The following is a 16,991-nucleotide window of genomic DNA, read 5'->3' as shown; positions in this document are numbered from 1 at the left end:
TATATAATACTATAAAATATAATTTAAAATATTTATTATTAATATAATTTAACAAAAATATATAATTTAATAAAATCCTTAGTATTAAATATTCTTATATGAATTTACTAAAATCATAATATATAATACTATAAAATATAATTTAAAATAATTATTATTAAATATAATTTAATAAAAATATATAATTTAAAAAAATTCTTAGTATTAAATATTATTATATGAATTTACTAAAATCATAATATATAATACTATAAAATATAATTTAAAATAATTATTATTAAATATAATTTAATAAAAATATATAATTTGATAAAATTCTTTAGTATTAAATATTCTTATATGAATTTACTAAAATCATAATATATAATACTATAAAATATAATTTAAAATAATTATTATTAAATATAATTTATAGTCTACTTTATTATTTTTAAACTGTAATACATATTTTAATGTGCTAAAATATCATTAGTGGAACAAATAATTTAATTATTCTACAATAAAAAAATATTAGCAGTAATAAATAACTTGAGAATTATATTTTTCATAAACATAATTTTTATATATTAACAAAAGGTTAAATGAAATTCATGAAATTCTATGTCATAATTCATATGTTATACAGTTTTAGAACATAAAAAAGTTAGAAGATTGTAATGACATACCATCCCAAATATTACAAACAGAAAAAGTTACGAAAATATCATCAACAGAAATAAGAAGTTTAATGGTCAGCAAGAAATCTTCTGACCCATTCCAACCGCACATCAGAAGGCAAACTAAAGAAAACGAGCATTTGAGTTGGATGATCTGGAATTTTACTCAATGCTCGATACCGCTCATCCACTATTAAACCTTCTATTTCACATAAGGTTGAATATAAATTTGTAGCTTTTTCTTGGATGATCTGGAATTCTTCTGACTTTTGTTGAACTACCACATCGGAGGCAATACTCCTACTGATTTGTTCGCCAATGGCCCGCATGTTTTCCACTAATAAAGTGGCAGCATCATGAAATGAAGAAGAAAAATGATCAGTTGCATCAGAATTCTTTTTTTCTTCTTTGAAGATGAGGAACCCCCTTGGTTTCTATCTGTTTGCGGCTCCGTAGCAGAAACATCCATCTCATCCAAAGAGACATCAGCTTCGCAGTCATAGAATTCGTTTCTTTCTTTATTAATATCCGCAGTATGTACATCTTGAACATTTATTTCTTCAATAACATCAGCGGTTGTTTGAGCATCTTTCCCAGTCGCTCGATCTCTTGCATATATGGCAGTAAGTTGGTCGTAGTAAGGGAAACTACGATGTCTGAATTGACCGACTTCTTTATGACTCTATAAAAATGAGGAAATCATATTAGTTATAAGTTTGGTAAAAATAAGATAATAAAGAGTTGAAATAATTCTTACATTTAAATAAGAGTCCCAAACTGCATCTTCAGCAACAACGAGCTGCCTATGCTCGTCTCAACCAAAACCGCTATTGTTTTGGCCATTAAGCATGTTATACACGATTGACCAATCCCTTTTTAGTAACCTAATCCTCGATTCAATATTAGGCCTAGCCTTCAACATTGCATTGGGTAAAGCCTTTTTTAGCATTTTTTCTAACTCGTTTAAATAACCAGCTTTGAACCCGGTATCAGCATTAAATGTTCCAACATTGTGCAAGTCCACCATGCAGGAAACCAATGCTGCATCTTCTTCTGGAACCCATTTCCCTTTGGTTCCTCGAGAAGCTTGAGAAGAAATATTTGATTCTGAAACACCTGATATAATTATCTTAAGAAAAAAAACAAATTATATTAATTACTATTAATATCATGAATCAAAAGGTGAACACTTTATAAAATTAAAATTAAGTTCAATATCAAGAATCAAAAGCTCAACACTGTATAAAATTATAACACATGATGAATGAAAAGAAATTAAATTATAATTCAACAAGTTTAGTACAATACAAAAAACAATTCAAACACCACCAAAGTTTCACAAACTAGATACATAAAATAACATAAACAAATTACCTCAAACTCATTTTGTCCCTAAACCTAACTAATTTCTAGATGCTTGCCATTCATTGAACATTTGGTTGGCTAGTTCCATCCTCCAAGTAGTCCAAGCATCCGATGGATGAATATTTACGATATTCAGTTCATCGTCATCTACCACATTACTAGGTAATCCTTTTCCCACATCCACTTCAATAGGATCAATACTCATATGGGTTCGAATAAAATTATGGAGCAAACAACATGCAATAATGATTCTATTGTGCACCCTTACAGGATAGAATGATGGACTCCAAAGTATTCCCCATCTAAGTTTTAATAACCCAAAGCATCCTTCAATAACATTACATGGTGAGGCATGTTTCATATTAAAAAACTTTTGCGGAGAACTTGGCTGATAACCCTAACGCCACTCGTTCAAATGATATCGTTGTCCTCTAAAAGGTACAAGAAATCCCTCACAATTTGTGTATCCAGCATCAACTAGATAATAACAACCTATAAAAAAAACTTTTTTAAAATGATTAATTCACCACAAAAATTTTGATCTTAATGAATAATTCAAAGTCCTCTAACTATCCACTTTACCATGATGAACTTTTAGTCCATGTCTCCTACTAATGGCATCTCGAAGAACCCGTCCATCAGCAACAGAACCTTTCCAACCAGGAAGAACATAAACAAATTGCATATCAGGTGTACAAATACCTAGCATATTTGTTGTTATGCCACCTTTTCACGTTCGATATCTAGGTTTATCAACTGTTAGAATCCTAATCTTGATGTGGGTTCCATCAAGAGCACCTAAACTATTCTATATCACATGTTATAAAACCTTGAGTTAGGATACTAAATTTAAATCTAAATTAACTAAATTATGTACAAGCTATATATAAAACTCAGTCCAATACCTTAAACCATTTCCACCTTGTGTCTGAAGAATTAGCTGTAATTGGCTCTGCCTTTTTAAATAACACATATTGTAAGCGTATGACAGCATTTAAAACACTATGAAATGATCTGCTAACAGTTTCCCCAGACCTATTGAAGTGATGCTTGATAACTCGATTTTTAAGGTGATGGGAAATGATATGTAAAAACATTGCCACTTGCTCATCAACAAGCATGTTCCTTGACGACTTCAATCCTCCTAACGTTTGTAACATCTCACATAGTTTAAAAAAGACAAATCTATTAATCCTAACTTGTTCAATACAGGTCTCGTAACTAGCATATATAAGCCTTTTCACATAATCCCGTTGTGCATAAAAATCTAAAATATAGGACCTAATCCTTGGTCTAAAAGTATGTAGGCTATGGCTGGCACCCAATGTAAGTAAGAACCAACTTGTAATTCTACAGATTTGCAACCATATTGTCAATGCAATACTAATTCTTTTACGCCTCACACTTTGTGCAATTAAAGGCAAACGAGCCATTACTGCAAGATATTAATGTGTTCCATATTGTCAAATCGTAGTAAAAGGGTCACATTTCTCCAATCATAATTTCAATAACAGTAAAATAAAATTAAATAATTTAATTGCCAAAAAACTTACAGTGATTGTGTGAAAAGAAGATGCTCAACTGTGGGTGGAGGAAACAATCAAACAAGCCGCTTCAATAGGAAGCAATAAACACTATCAAAGAAAAATGAACAATACAAATTTAGAATCTTTACGAGGCAAAAAATAGAAATTAAAATTATCTTTGCAACTTAAAATTCATTTCTTTATATGGATATCTGTTTCATTACAGCTTGATAAAGGGAAAAAAAGAAGAGGGAAAATCTTGAAATTTAATTATTTTTTCCATTACAGCTTGATGAAAGGATATCTGTTAAATTTATAATTATAACAAGTACAAAATATTCTCGTCAATTAAAATAAAAAAAAATTCAAACTCATACTATTATATATATATAAAAAGCATATTTTAAACATCATAATTATAAAATATATTATTTTTATATATATTCTTTTATCATGCTTTTAAATGGAACCTTTATTTATTATCTTTCTTATACTATCAAAATCATGACATTTTTTAATTATAAAATAGAATTGAGTTAAGTAGCAACTCATATTATTAAAATTTTATATTTTAAACATACATAAAATGAAAGATTATATATTTGTAGGAACTAAATTTTTTTATTTTCATATATCAAAAAGAAAATAGGGAATTTACTAAAACTTAATGGTTCCATATTTTAGGTTTTAAGCATAAATTTCTCTCAATATATATAAAATGTACGATAAATTGACGCAATTAGGGGTGATAAAAAAATCTCGAATTTAATGGGTTTCAATCTACTATAATTTTATAGGTATGAAGCATAAATAAAAAGTTTTACTTTAACGAAAAAAAATGAATGGACTTCTGATAGTGTTTTGTCGTTTTTCACACTTTGTCCATTAATAAAGTCGAGGTAAAAGTAAATTGTTTTTAGGAAAATTGGTTAGTTTATCAATGTGGTTTTAATTCTTTTCAATAATAAATAAAAAAAACTCAAACTGAATTAAACTAAGGTAAAATCGAAGAAATCAATTTAAAAATAAAATCAAAATAAATATTTTAAATAAAACCGAATTCAAAATCATATATATATAAATTGATTAAGAAAAAATAAATCCAACACCATACATTGCTATCCCATTCCTACATTGCTTCAAAAAAAGGTCCCTTCCAGAGGCAAAGAATTAAGCTTGCAACCTTCAACAGGATCAAAACCAGGAGGCAGATTTTCACTTGGGATTGGCTTTATCTGCAGAATAGAAAAGTTCCATGGATTGTGATGCACAAGTCCAGTATTACAATTGAAAAAAAGAAGGTAAAATAGAAAAAAACATGAAGCTGAAGATCTGTTGTTAATTGTGATGCACAAGTCCAGTATTACAACTTCAGGCATCATAAAATGTTTTGTAAAACTATCCAGGCACTCACACATTTGGCAGCACATGAAGCATAAGAAAGGAAACTCTATAAGAGGTTTACTTTCGGAAATAGTAAGAAGAAGCAATAACCACTGGCAGGAGGAGAGAAAACCAGTGACAGACAAACCACTAGAAATAAGGCTCAAGCTTACCACAGAAAGAGACAAATGTTCAAGAGAACTTGTAGCATGTCTTAAAGGCTATTAAACTCACTAGCATGCTTCACTCAGTAATGCCATATATTAGATCATAATAGGCAAATCATGCATTACTGCCTTCAGCAATACCCCTTCACATTTCACTTCCTTAGTGGAGCCTCAAACAGATACCTTGGCCATGCCCAAGAAAATGGTACGCTAAATAGGGTTCAAGAAATGAGAAAGAACTTCTCAAATTACGACCTTCAAAGATAAAGCATGCCACTTTCTTGGATTATATTCCTCCATCAGACTTATAATTTGAAGGTGAAAGACATAGCTAAGAAGGTACAAAGTCATTTTTTATTTAACATCTCTATGGGCTGAAATTCAAATAACCAATAAAAGTGAATTCTCAAATGCTAAAAGACCTCCAAATCGCCATTCCTTTCCTGAGCCCATCAAGGAAATTGCCTTCCTAAATGCTAAATGAAGACTAAACTACCAAGCTATTCTGATAAAAATGATGATGAAATGAAAATCAAGAATTTATTATGTTAAATCAGCCTCTAATAACCCTCCAAACCACTCGTTGCAAATTTTTAGAAAGAAGTGGTGATGTTTATGGATCACAAAGAAAGCCTTTAAAAGTCATAATTCTTCGCAGTAGTATTGATCAGTAATTTTATGTTAAAATTTGAAAATCTCTCCAAAACCAAACAACACTTCTGAATTCAACCAAGTGAAAATCTACATTACTCCAACTCTGCATTATTCTTTAAGTATGTGTGTCCGACATCTATTTCCAACACATATACATGGAAATTATAGAAAATTGAACATACATGTGTTGGAACACATTTGAGCATAAGTAACACAGGTACAAACTCAAGTTGCTCTACTTCTTATACTGATGTGAAACAAGACCAGTCTTTTTTTTCTTGGTTGTTCTGGTAAATATTTTCCTAACACTTCAATAGAAACCTTCTATGACTGGGAAAAGGAGAAATAAGAAGGAAAATATGGAAGATCTGGGAAAAAAGGGCACGAAAAAGAAGGAAAGGTTCATTGGGATCAAAATAAATGAATCAACTAACATGTGAAGTTTCCTTAAAACAAATTATGGCACAACCAATATATACACGACTAAATTTCATTTCAGTAACAAAAGAAAAGAATTCCCATATTATGATCAGTTTACCAAGCTGTTCATCAATTTGTCTTAGAAGCCTATGAATGCAAACAAGAGCCTTGTATAAGCCCATGGAAGCCTATGAATGCAGCAACTGTTCTGTATCACATATGTGTATAAAATCAAGAATTACTGCAAACGAAGTTGACTCCAATCAAGAACCGAACAAAAAAGTCCACGAAATATCCAAAATTAAGCAAGAATATGTTGCAACTAAAGTTAGAAAGACTATTCAGAAAATCTACATAAAACACACAAAATTTTATCACAGGCACATCAATCTATGTTGCTCAGATTCGGGTATAAATGTTTGATACCCCGAACCCATGTCTAAAAACATGTCGAACACGAAAATTTCAAGAAAAATGAAGAGTTGGAGCCATATAAGAATCGAAGACATACAGAAAGGATGAACAAAAAGGGATCCATATTTCAATAAAACCAAACAACACCATTCAATTTCCATGAAAATAAATCAATAAACCAATGCAATTGGTAAAAGCAAACACTGTTTTTTACAAGTTTCAGACAAAAAGGAATTCAAAACATACCCAGAAAGGATGGAGATCAAGGAAATCCTGAGACCTAATCAAGAACCAAACAAGAAAGTCAAAACAAGAGACTCAATTTGCAAGGTTTGAAGTTAAAGAAACACCCCCACTTACAGGCAACCTTGTCAAAATTTTGAGATCAAAAACCTTGTCAGAGCCCTAGTTCCTGCTCGAAAACGATAAGGCCTCTTCGATTTTCCTAGAGCTTAAACAATAAACAAGCAGAAAAATTGACGGGACAGAAGTAGGATAATGTAAGGGGCGGTTCTGTTTGATGTTGGGAGGGAGAGGGTGGAGGTGGCTTTCGGGTTGGGAGGGTAAAACAGGGCAGAAGAAATTGGGAGAAACAAAACGAAAGCAAAACTGAGCTTTCCTTCGGGAATAGAAAGCAGCAGATTGCACGGAATAGGGGGCAATGTAATAAGCCCGTAATAGGGCATTACACCCAACCAAACGACGGAATAGGTGAGGACAACGGAATAGAGGCGTAATGGCATACCGTTTACAGCGAACCAAACATCACGTAATTTTGTATCTATTTGTGAATTAATTCACTTATGACATTCATGATATGATTTAACTAAATCTTGAGTTAGTCACTGACCATACGTATGTAACTCATGTGCTTTGATATAAGTGGTGACTTATGCTCTAAAGATGATCGAGCCCATATTCGATATGTTGGGTAAATGACTTATGTATGACATAATTTTAGTAGCAACAATAAAATTCATAACCCGATTAAAGAGTTAACGATATCTTCTCATTAAGTTTAATTTTCTCAACTATCTACTTTGACGTGTCTTTTGTTTTCATTTACGCTAATTAATAAACTTGCTGAATTTAGTTTTATTAAAAATGTCCCTCGAATATTTTTTTTTATTTTGTTTTTATTTTGAGTGCTATAAAAATTGGAGTTGAATCAATAAGTCTAACATTTTCAACCTTATCTATAATTATAAAAAATATATAAATCAAACATTTTTTTGGTTTTTTCATACAAATCCACTATCATTATTTATTTATTTCTATTATTTTACATGATATAAAAATATTGAGTTCAATCTATAAATCTAACATTTTCAACCTTATCTATTTATAAAAAAGATGTCAAACATTTTCTAGTTTTTCATGCAAATCCACAATCACTATTTATTTATTTCCCAATCCAAGTGTAAAAGAAAAATTAGAAGAGAATTAGATACGATAAGAATAGCAACCATCGATGTCACATGCTAAAAATAAACTAATTTTATATATTTTAAATTCTTTTAGATCTTTTAGATAATATTTATATGATCACGACCTCAATTGAATGCCATTTTTTTATTAAAAATTTAATTATTTTATAAAAAGCGTTTAACCCTAATGAGTTTCTCAATTTCAATTAGTGGGTGGTGCTTTGGACAAGTAATCTTAGACATAAATTCGGTGCGAAGGGTATTGAGAAAAAGAAAAATGTGAGAAATGTATGTATATTTATGTTATGCTTTATATAATAATTCCATAATATCTTATATATTTTTATAAATTTGAAAATTTATTAGTCCTTTCAATTACGTTTTAACATGTTGGTATATTTGTGTTATATTTATATTATTTTTATACTGTATCTTAATTAATTTCCCCATTTTGTGCCAAAAATTAACACTTAAATTTGTCATATCTCATCATAATTATATTTAAAAATTATATATTATGTAAATTTTAACATACTAATAATAGTTACATAGTGTTATTTTTTATATAATTTTTCTATCATGCTTTAATTATTTTTTTATGTTTCATATTCCATATTAAGAGAAATCATCAATAAATTTAAAAAATATTAAAAATAAAAATGATTGTTACTAAGTATTAGTTTGATAAAATATCCTCATGGAAGGGTGGGCATTTGCCTAGTGAATACGAAACATGTCAACTCGAAAGCTCCAACTTGAATAAACAAGCTTAACTCGAAGTATAATAGTACTTGATTCAGTTTAATAATAATACTCGATCAAGTTTGAACCCAACTGAACTCGAAAATAAACAGGTTTGGAAGAGCTTTTTATTCCGGGGTCTAGTTAACCTAGACCCCGATCGGAACCATTCCGAATACGATATTGGGTCATACTCTACACACGGTACATCAAATTGTAGGGTAACAAGCTCTTAGGCTTACAGTATTTTCGAAACTCACTACAACCGGCAGGCCTGGTTATTCGATGTGTTACAAAGAGGCCTTTAACCAAACCTCAACTTATATGTAGATGGTGATGGTGATGGAAAACCACGAGCTAGACAGCAAGTTTCTACAAGGTGGGAGGAATCCAAATATATCCATGTGTTTGAACGTAACCGGCTTTTTCCAAAAGCTCATCCGCTTCTGCCGGTCCACGGCTGCCTGCTTGGTATGGAATCGGATTCATTTCACCATTGTCGATTCTATGTAGAAGAGGCGTGAAAATCTCCCATGCCGCCTTATGAACAAAGCAATATGAATGTTACAGATTGAATCCCTTATAAATTATCTTCTTCCAGAGTATATACAAATTCTTACCTTCAACTCGTCTCTACGAACAAAATGCTGCTGATCACCTCTTATCCTACACAACCAAAAAAAAGTTCTGCTGTTCATTACACAGGAAACATAAAACCGGAAAACGAAACTAGTTATCATAGTTTCTGATCCACATTACCAAACCTACCAGCTGTAAGGGTAAGCATTGCAAACAATAATATTTCAAGGATAAAAAAGGGCAAGGATCATACGTGTCGAGAATGAGACGTTCATAAGCCTCTGGGATCGTAACACCTTGATAGCGTTGCCTGTATGACAAGTCTAGTTCACTTTGAACAGTTGACATCTCCAGTCCAGGCTGCTTCACCTGCATCGGTGATGAAGTACTAGTCAATATGCAAGTTTAGCAGAGGAACATATATGCAGTGTTTTTAAAGTTTATAATAGCTTTCAGATCGACACAATAAGATTATAAAACTCACCATTAGCTTCATGTACATGGCTTCAGAAGGTTGCAGGCGGATGACGAACTCATTTCTCCCTTGCTTTTTACCTGAATAAAGATTCATCACATCTCTTCATGATTTTATCGAAGAGACTACATAAGCAGCTCGGTGGGAATAAGCAATAATATAAGCAAAGTTACAAAGAATCTTAAAGGTTTATTGTATTACATTTGAATATATCACCAGGAACATCCTTAAATTGAACACGAATCTCTGCCTTTCTCGAATTCAATGCTTTCCCTGCCTTTAGTATAAAGGGAACTCCTGGAAACAAACCAATAAGTCAAATTAGCTAATCTGATGAGAAATTTAAATTAAATTTAAACTTGTATAGAATTATTACCTTCCCATCTTTCGTTGTGTATACGGAGAATAACAGTTGCAAACGTTGGGGTGTTTGAGTGATCAGGAACTGTCGGATCATCTCTGTAACCTTCATATTGTCCGAGTACAACCTCTTCGTCTTTAATTGGAAGTACCGATTGAAGAACCTGGATTTCATTTGATAATCAGCATGTGGTAAATAAAGCGCGGACTTAGAGCGCCTAAAATATAAGGAAAAATAGAAATTAGGAGCGTTACATCAAGCATATACTACTTCAAAATGGATAGGAACATAATTGGCTTGTTTTGCAGGCATAGTTATGAAACAACTAGCAGTCACTTCCTAAAGTATGGAGTTATAAGATGCACACCTTCACTTTTTCATCACGAATGTGCTCAGGTTTGAGAGATACAGGCTTCTCCATAGCAACAAGACAAAGGACCTGCAGTTGGTATGAACTCGATAAATAAGTAGGCTAACGGTACATAGCATGTTTTTCCTCCAGCTTGTTTTTGTTTCGGTAAAGATCTAAGGAACTTCAGTTTATAACAATTACCTGCAATAGGTGATTTTGGATAATATCGCGGATAATGCTGCACAAAAAGCACAAAAGGAAAATGAACTAAGAAGCAAATACTTAACATAGAAATCACATACAAGATGCTAGGGAAAATAAATGACATCAAACACACCCGTATTCGTCAAAATATCCACCTCGACCTTCAGTTCCAAAGTCCTCTCTGAACACAATCTATCCGAAGAAACGAAGAAAATAGAGATTAATATCAAAAGAATAATCATAATTTATTAACAAAGCTCCGACAGTCCACCAATAGTGTGAACATCTGCAATATCCTAAACAAAGGATACTCACCTGTACATTATCAATGTTGTCACGATTCCAAAGGGGTAAGAAGAAGCGATTTGCAAAACGGAGAACCAGCTGCAAGTGCCACAAAGCCAGATTTGAGCCGAGATGATAAAGAAATCAAGAAATACAAAGCGACTGTTTACACATTCATTACCAGGTTCTGGACCAATTCCTTTCCCAAATAGTGATCAATACGGTAAATTTGTGGTTCATCAAACAACTCGCCAATCTGGGAACTTAGTTCCTCTGCGGAGCCTAAATCTCTTCCAAATGGTTTCTCAACAACAATCCGAGTCCATCCGCCAAGATTAGCTGGAAAACAAGACATACATAAGATATTGTCTTCTAATCATGAAAGAGAACTTCGAGGATCAAAAGTACGTACATTTATTCATGCAATATCTCCTGATCATCCTGCAAACAGATGGATATACTGATGGTGGAAGTGCGAGATAAAAGAGCCTCCGAGATGACCCTTCTAGGCTATTTTTCGAGGTTTCATGCTTTGAAATCTCCTTGTCTAACGTTTGAAAGCCCTCTGCGGCATCATATGATCCGCTTACATATTTAATCTGCAAATCATAACAATCGCTAGTAAAAAGCTAAGAAGCAAAAACAATAGGAGTGAAGCATGTTGAACATATAACTAGGCTTGTACTGACCAGCTGTAAGAACTTTGATACATCTTTTGATGGTGAAGCACTCCTTTCACTCACAAGATATCTGCCATTTCAATTATTCATAAATTAACGCAATTTGGCTAAAGTGTGAGCAACTATTCATTAAGCATCCAACCTAAAACCAAGCAATAATAACGGAAGGAGTTGACTTTAATACTAAACAGATGTGGGATACCACTACTTAACACTCAACCTCACGTAGGGGCAGTCAACAACACATGGGGTTAGATAGGAAGAATAACATAACAAACGCTGGACTCTGATACCATGTTAAGCATTGGACTAAAACCGATTAGTAATAGGTGGAGACGTCTCACCCACGTATGCGATTTCTCAATTCGTCATCTGAAATCTTAGTCCTTGCATAGCCGAAAATGTGCACCTCATTTGGTGGCAGAAATCCCTGCATACACACAATTACCAGCTAAGGTTAGCCTTATCAGGGAAGCCAAAGTTGATCAATGAATCTAAAACACTTAAACCTGGCAATAAAGATGAAAGAGAGCAGGGAAAGTCTTCTTCTTGGCAAGATCACCAGAGGCACCAAGAACAATAATCGAAAGGCACCCAATTTCTGGCACAGTCTCATTGCCTACAAGCGTTTCACTCTTGAAACTATCTCGTTTTTGAAGGCACCATTCACCTGATCCCATCTTCTAAGCTTTGCCTTTCTTTGTTTCTATTATGATCTGTATTCAAAGAAATGTAAGCTGTAAGCAAAACAAAAAGACTTCATTTTTGCTCAACTTTTATTAACAACATGCAAAAGAAAGGTTAAAGAAAATTGCAAACTTTTCAAAAGAAACAAATTCTAAATGAAAAACTCGAAACTCGATTCAGAATCCAAATCAAAGGAGAAAAGCAATGAAATTAAGCTCAATAAAATCACGTTTTGCCCATATATCTATTAAATGATTTGGATTAATCTGCCAAAACTGAAACAGAGCTTGACATAAAGAGTTCATTTTCGCTCAACTAAATGACAGTTGGCTTAATAAAGACAACGAAATCAAAGGTTTGTGAAGAACATGCAAAAGAAACATACAAAAAATATGCAAACTTTCCATTGCATGGATCCCATAAAGAAACAGACTTTACATTAAAAACTCAAAACCCAGATCAAATGAGAAAACCAATCATATCAATAAAACCATGTTTGGGAAGAAAGAATGAAGAACCTGAGATAAAGAAGTGAAACAAACCTTGAAAGCAGGATTCAAAGAACAGAAACCTGAGAATTGTAAAGAAAGAAAGAGAGGCAGATATATGGAGCAAGAGTGTTTGGTATGAGTTTGGTGTTAAGGTTTGAAAAGTGGGTGTCAGAGCTTGAGGTTATATTGCAGTCTTTGTATCGCCCTTGTTGTTCTGTCACCAACTCTCCTTGTCTCAAAGTGTGGGATCCTTTTCTTACCAGCCGCCGTAGTCATACGCTAACTTGTCTTTTCCTTTCCATATTTTCCACCTTCATTCTCCGTATTTATGTTCATGCCCCTCCAACTTTGTTTACATTTTTATTTTGCCAAGAAATTTCTGTTTCTACTTTATACAAAATAAATGTGATACAATTTATTATATATTACACACCCATGATGAAAGTGACAAAAAAAATTATATAAAAATATATTTATAAAAAAATAGCTATAGTTGAAATGGTAAAGTTGATGCTATATAAATTTTAATGACTCAGATAATAAATATTTTTCTAGATTCATTATGGGTTTAAATTGGATTTTTTATTATAAATTTTACATAAAATAAAACAAAAATACTCTCATAATAATATTTTTTATTTTGTAAAAAAAAGTTTGTAATTTCTCAACTATATTAATATTTGATTAATTCGTGACACCAATTCAATATGGTGATTTTAACAAGGTATTATGGTGTGTTTCACTATCTTTGTATAAATTCATACATCAATAATATATGAAATACAAATTTATAAATTTATTAGATTTAAGTCTATAAAACTCATTTTTTATAAGATTCAAAGTTCAAACTGGAGTAATATATTTATAACAGAAAATTTAAAATATAGCTAAAATGGGCTCATAGTTTTTGCATACTTTAGTAATATCTTTTTCATTTTGGGCTGAAACAAAAAATCCAAAAGTCAAAGGAGTATATTGTAAATACGAAAAGTATACGGTGACGACGTTATAAAGAAATCCAATTTACTATTGGCGCTAACAAAATTGCGAATCAACTGAACCCCCAAACAGAAAAGAAAAAACAAAATTGCGGATAATAAAAAGGAGACGCCCCTTTCTAACCGTCGCTGTCCAAAAAAATAAAGATCGGATCAGAATATTTTTTCCACGTGATGAACGGCCTTGATTTGATGAATCCAGTTAAGATCGTGGGTGCTAAGACGAGGTTGAATATATCAATTTCAATAATTTATGACACAAAATAAAAAGTGGGCCTTCCCTACTTCATGTCTTTGCAATTTTAAACAAAAAAAATAGCTACCAATTAAGTGGTAGTTGTGTAACCATTATTATTGGGATGATGTAGTGAATGATGCACCTAATTAGAATTGGTGATGCGAAACCATTGACTAAATCATGGACTTCCACTTCCTTGGTCACAATTCAACAAAATGCAAAGGCTTTGTAGTCAACAAATAACCTCATCAGTCTGTGAAATTTATGTCTTAAATTTTTTAAATAAAACAATATTGTAGAGTTAATATTTATTAATTAAAATTTCTGATGAAAATTATTTTTTTCATTTGTAGTTTAATTTCAAACGAAATATATCATTTGTAAAATTATTAAAATTTTCAAAATATTAACTATGTTAAATAGTAAATGAACATTTATTTGAACAATAAATACTAATTCTGTTGAAAATTGGTCTTATTTGATTTTTTTTAATAATATAAGGACTAATTTGGGTCAATTAATAAGAGATAAAAGAAAGTGCAAATAATGGTCAATTAGATAATGAATATCAAAATATATAAATTTTGTAAATATAAGTATTAAATTAGATAACAAAAAAACATAAGTACCACATTAGAAAAAAATATCAAATTTAAATACAAAATTATTTATTAAACTTTTATTTATATTTGATCAATATGAATTAATATAAAAGGAATTTAATATCTAAAATATCAATTTTAACATGAATTACTATACATAAAAAATAATTCTTAGAATATTGTTTGTTTGTACAAAATTTGTAGTAATATTTCGTCTGACATTATATATGTTTATTTAACATAAAGTTTCTACAACAAAACAAATAATTTAACAAAAATTATTTCATAAATATAAATCACATTTACCGTGCCATGAGTTGCTGGTAATTTTCTTGGAAATATATAGAACATGAAAAGAAGATATTAAATAATTATTGGTTAAATTAATAATATGATTAAAATAATAGTGTATTTAAAAGTAATGTTTTAAAATCTATATATCTATAATATATATAAAAGTATGAGTTTAAAAAAAAATTTCAACCGACCAGAATACCTTTTATTTTTTAATATATTATTAAATTGACATTTAAAAATAATTATAATGTTTAATTTAGAATTATTATTTATTAAAAAATTAACATAAAATAGAATATGTGGTAATTATATATTTAAAAAATTTATAATTTAATAAAAAATTGTGATAATTACATATTTAAAAATATTTATATTTTAATTTAAAAATACTACTTAAAAACATTTAGTTAAAATAATTATAATTGAAGTAAAAGTTGATGTAAAAAGTTTTTACAACTACAATCATTTAAAAAAGTTTTTTATTTTTTATTTATTTTTTGCTCTATATTACGTGGGAGAATGCCTCTTATTTTGACCAAATTTTTATTTTGGCTTTTTTTCTCCCAGTTAAACTCTGTTTTTAGTTTTCCACCTAATTCTAATTAACCTTGAGTTGTAGTCATAGATGCTCGAATTTTCAGCCTACAAATAGACCTTACTTACTCTAGGTTTTACACAAAAAAAATATTTAGATTAAGAGAATTTTGTTCTTTGTTTTGAATGTTTTTTTTTGTAGGGCTTCAAATTTTTCCTTTAATTCTCTCCATTTTTTGTACTCTTCTTTATTGTAGTGGAATCTCCTTTTACGCGTGGTTTTTTATCCTTTTTTAAGGAGTTTTTCCATGTAAAATTTGCATGTTCAATCTTTTCAATTCTTATTTTCTTCACTTTATTCGTTGTTTAATCGGGTTTATTCCCTACAGACTGGTATCAGAGCTAGTTCAATTTTGGCAATCAACCCGTTCAGATGTGGCAACGTCAAGGTTCAATATTGAGAAGTTCGATGGAATTACAAATTGCAGTTTATGGCAAGTTCAGATGACGACAATACTAGTTCAAAACGGTTTGAAAAAAGTCATTACAAGGAAGAAGCCCCTAGATATGGATCAGTCAAAATAGGAAGAGCTTGATGAGAAGGCTCTATCCCTTATTCAATAATGCCTCACGAATAATGTGTTACAAGAGGTTCTGATGGAGAAAATACTGTCTGTGTTATGGAAGAAACTAGAAGCCTTATATATGACGAAATATCTGGCCAATAGGTTAGTATTAAAACAACGCATTTACATATTCAGAATGACCAAATGTGAGCCTATTAGAACTCATATTAGTGAGTTTGTTACCCTTCTTAATGACTTAAAGAATCTTAAAGTAAATATTAGTGACGAGGATCAAGCTATATTGTTGTTATACTCTTTGCCCTCTTTTTATAAAACTTTTAGGAGAACTCTGATTTATGGGAGAGATAATCTCTCGTTTGAGGATGTGGAGGGGAATCTTCTGAGCAAGGATAAAATCAACAATGAGTTAAGCCCAAATGAAAAATCAGACAGGCAAGCCTCACTTCTAGTTGCAAGAGGCAAACAACAAACCAGAAAGACAGATCGAAACAAGTTTAAAGCAAGGTCTAAATCCAGAAATTATGACCAATCTTGTGGCTATTGTAAAAAGGTAGGTCACGTTAAGAAAGAATGTTGGAAACTTCAAAATAAAATCAAAAGGGATGTCGAAAACAACGAGAAAGATAAGCAGAAAGCCGAAGTTACTAATGCTAGTGTAGCCGAGAACAGATGTGATGATTTCTTGTTGGTGCCAACGAGCGGAAGCTCTCATCTTACTTTCGAAGGGTTCTTAGATTCAGAGTGCTCCTATCACATGTGTCCCAATAGGGACTGGTTCTCCACGTATCGTTCAATTGAAGATGGAGTTGTGCTGAGGGGGAATAACTCTCCATGTAAAATATCTAGAATTAGAACAATACAAATTAGG

At 31.2% G+C, this 16,991-nt stretch overlaps 1 protein-coding gene and 1 long non-coding RNA gene across 6 annotated transcripts; both read right to left on the bottom strand.

Annotated features, from left to right (window-relative positions):
• Window positions 1-545: 545 nt before the first annotated feature.
• Window positions 546-7,279, bottom strand: LOC107892193 (uncharacterized). 2 transcript variants are annotated; one of them, XR_001682518.2, is made up of 6 exons: window positions 6,946-7,279; window positions 6,832-6,865; window positions 4,662-4,782; window positions 3,575-3,655; window positions 1,414-1,785; window positions 546-1,338 (listed from the first exon to the last, which is right to left on the bottom strand). It is a non-coding gene; the product is annotated as an uncharacterized lncRNA (long non-coding RNA). The 2 variants fall into 2 exon arrangements; XR_005918671.1 differs by lacking the exons at window positions 546-1,338; window positions 1,414-1,785; window positions 3,575-3,655 and having other exon boundaries at window positions 4,608-4,782; window positions 6,946-7,270.
• Window positions 7,280-8,781: 1,502 nt separating this feature from the next.
• Window positions 8,782-13,138, bottom strand: LOC107892194 (glucose-6-phosphate 1-dehydrogenase, cytoplasmic isoform). Of its 4 annotated transcripts, none has more exons than XM_016817207.2 (16): window positions 12,919-13,138; window positions 12,199-12,405; window positions 12,034-12,119; window positions 11,699-11,759; window positions 11,422-11,608; window positions 11,191-11,348; window positions 11,040-11,108; window positions 10,858-10,916; window positions 10,722-10,758; window positions 10,536-10,607; window positions 10,184-10,331; window positions 10,009-10,104; window positions 9,817-9,887; window positions 9,586-9,701; window positions 9,374-9,419; window positions 8,782-9,293 (listed from the first exon to the last, which is right to left on the bottom strand). In XM_016817207.2, exons 2-16 carry the CDS (start codon window positions 12,367-12,369, stop codon window positions 9,126-9,128), a joined length of 1,545 nt encoding a protein of 514 aa, XP_016672696.1. In that variant the 5' UTR covers window positions 12,370-12,405; window positions 12,919-13,138; the 3' UTR covers window positions 8,782-9,125. The 4 variants fall into 4 exon arrangements, with proteins under 4 accessions (XP_016672696.1, XP_016672698.1, XP_040957728.1 ...); XM_016817209.2 differs by having other exon boundaries at window positions 12,895-13,095; XM_041101794.1 differs by lacking the exon at window positions 12,919-13,138 and adding an exon at window positions 12,762-12,862.
• Window positions 13,139-16,991: the final 3,853 nt, after the last annotated feature.

The sequence above is a fragment of the Gossypium hirsutum genome, chromosome D09 (assembly GCF_007990345.1).
Source record: "Gossypium hirsutum isolate 1008001.06 chromosome D09, Gossypium_hirsutum_v2.1, whole genome shotgun sequence".
In the NCBI taxonomy this organism is placed as follows: Eukaryota; Viridiplantae; Streptophyta; class Magnoliopsida; order Malvales; family Malvaceae; genus Gossypium; species Gossypium hirsutum.
The sequence above is the reverse complement of the archived record's forward strand: the minus strand, read 5'-3'. Positions and strand labels throughout refer to the sequence as shown.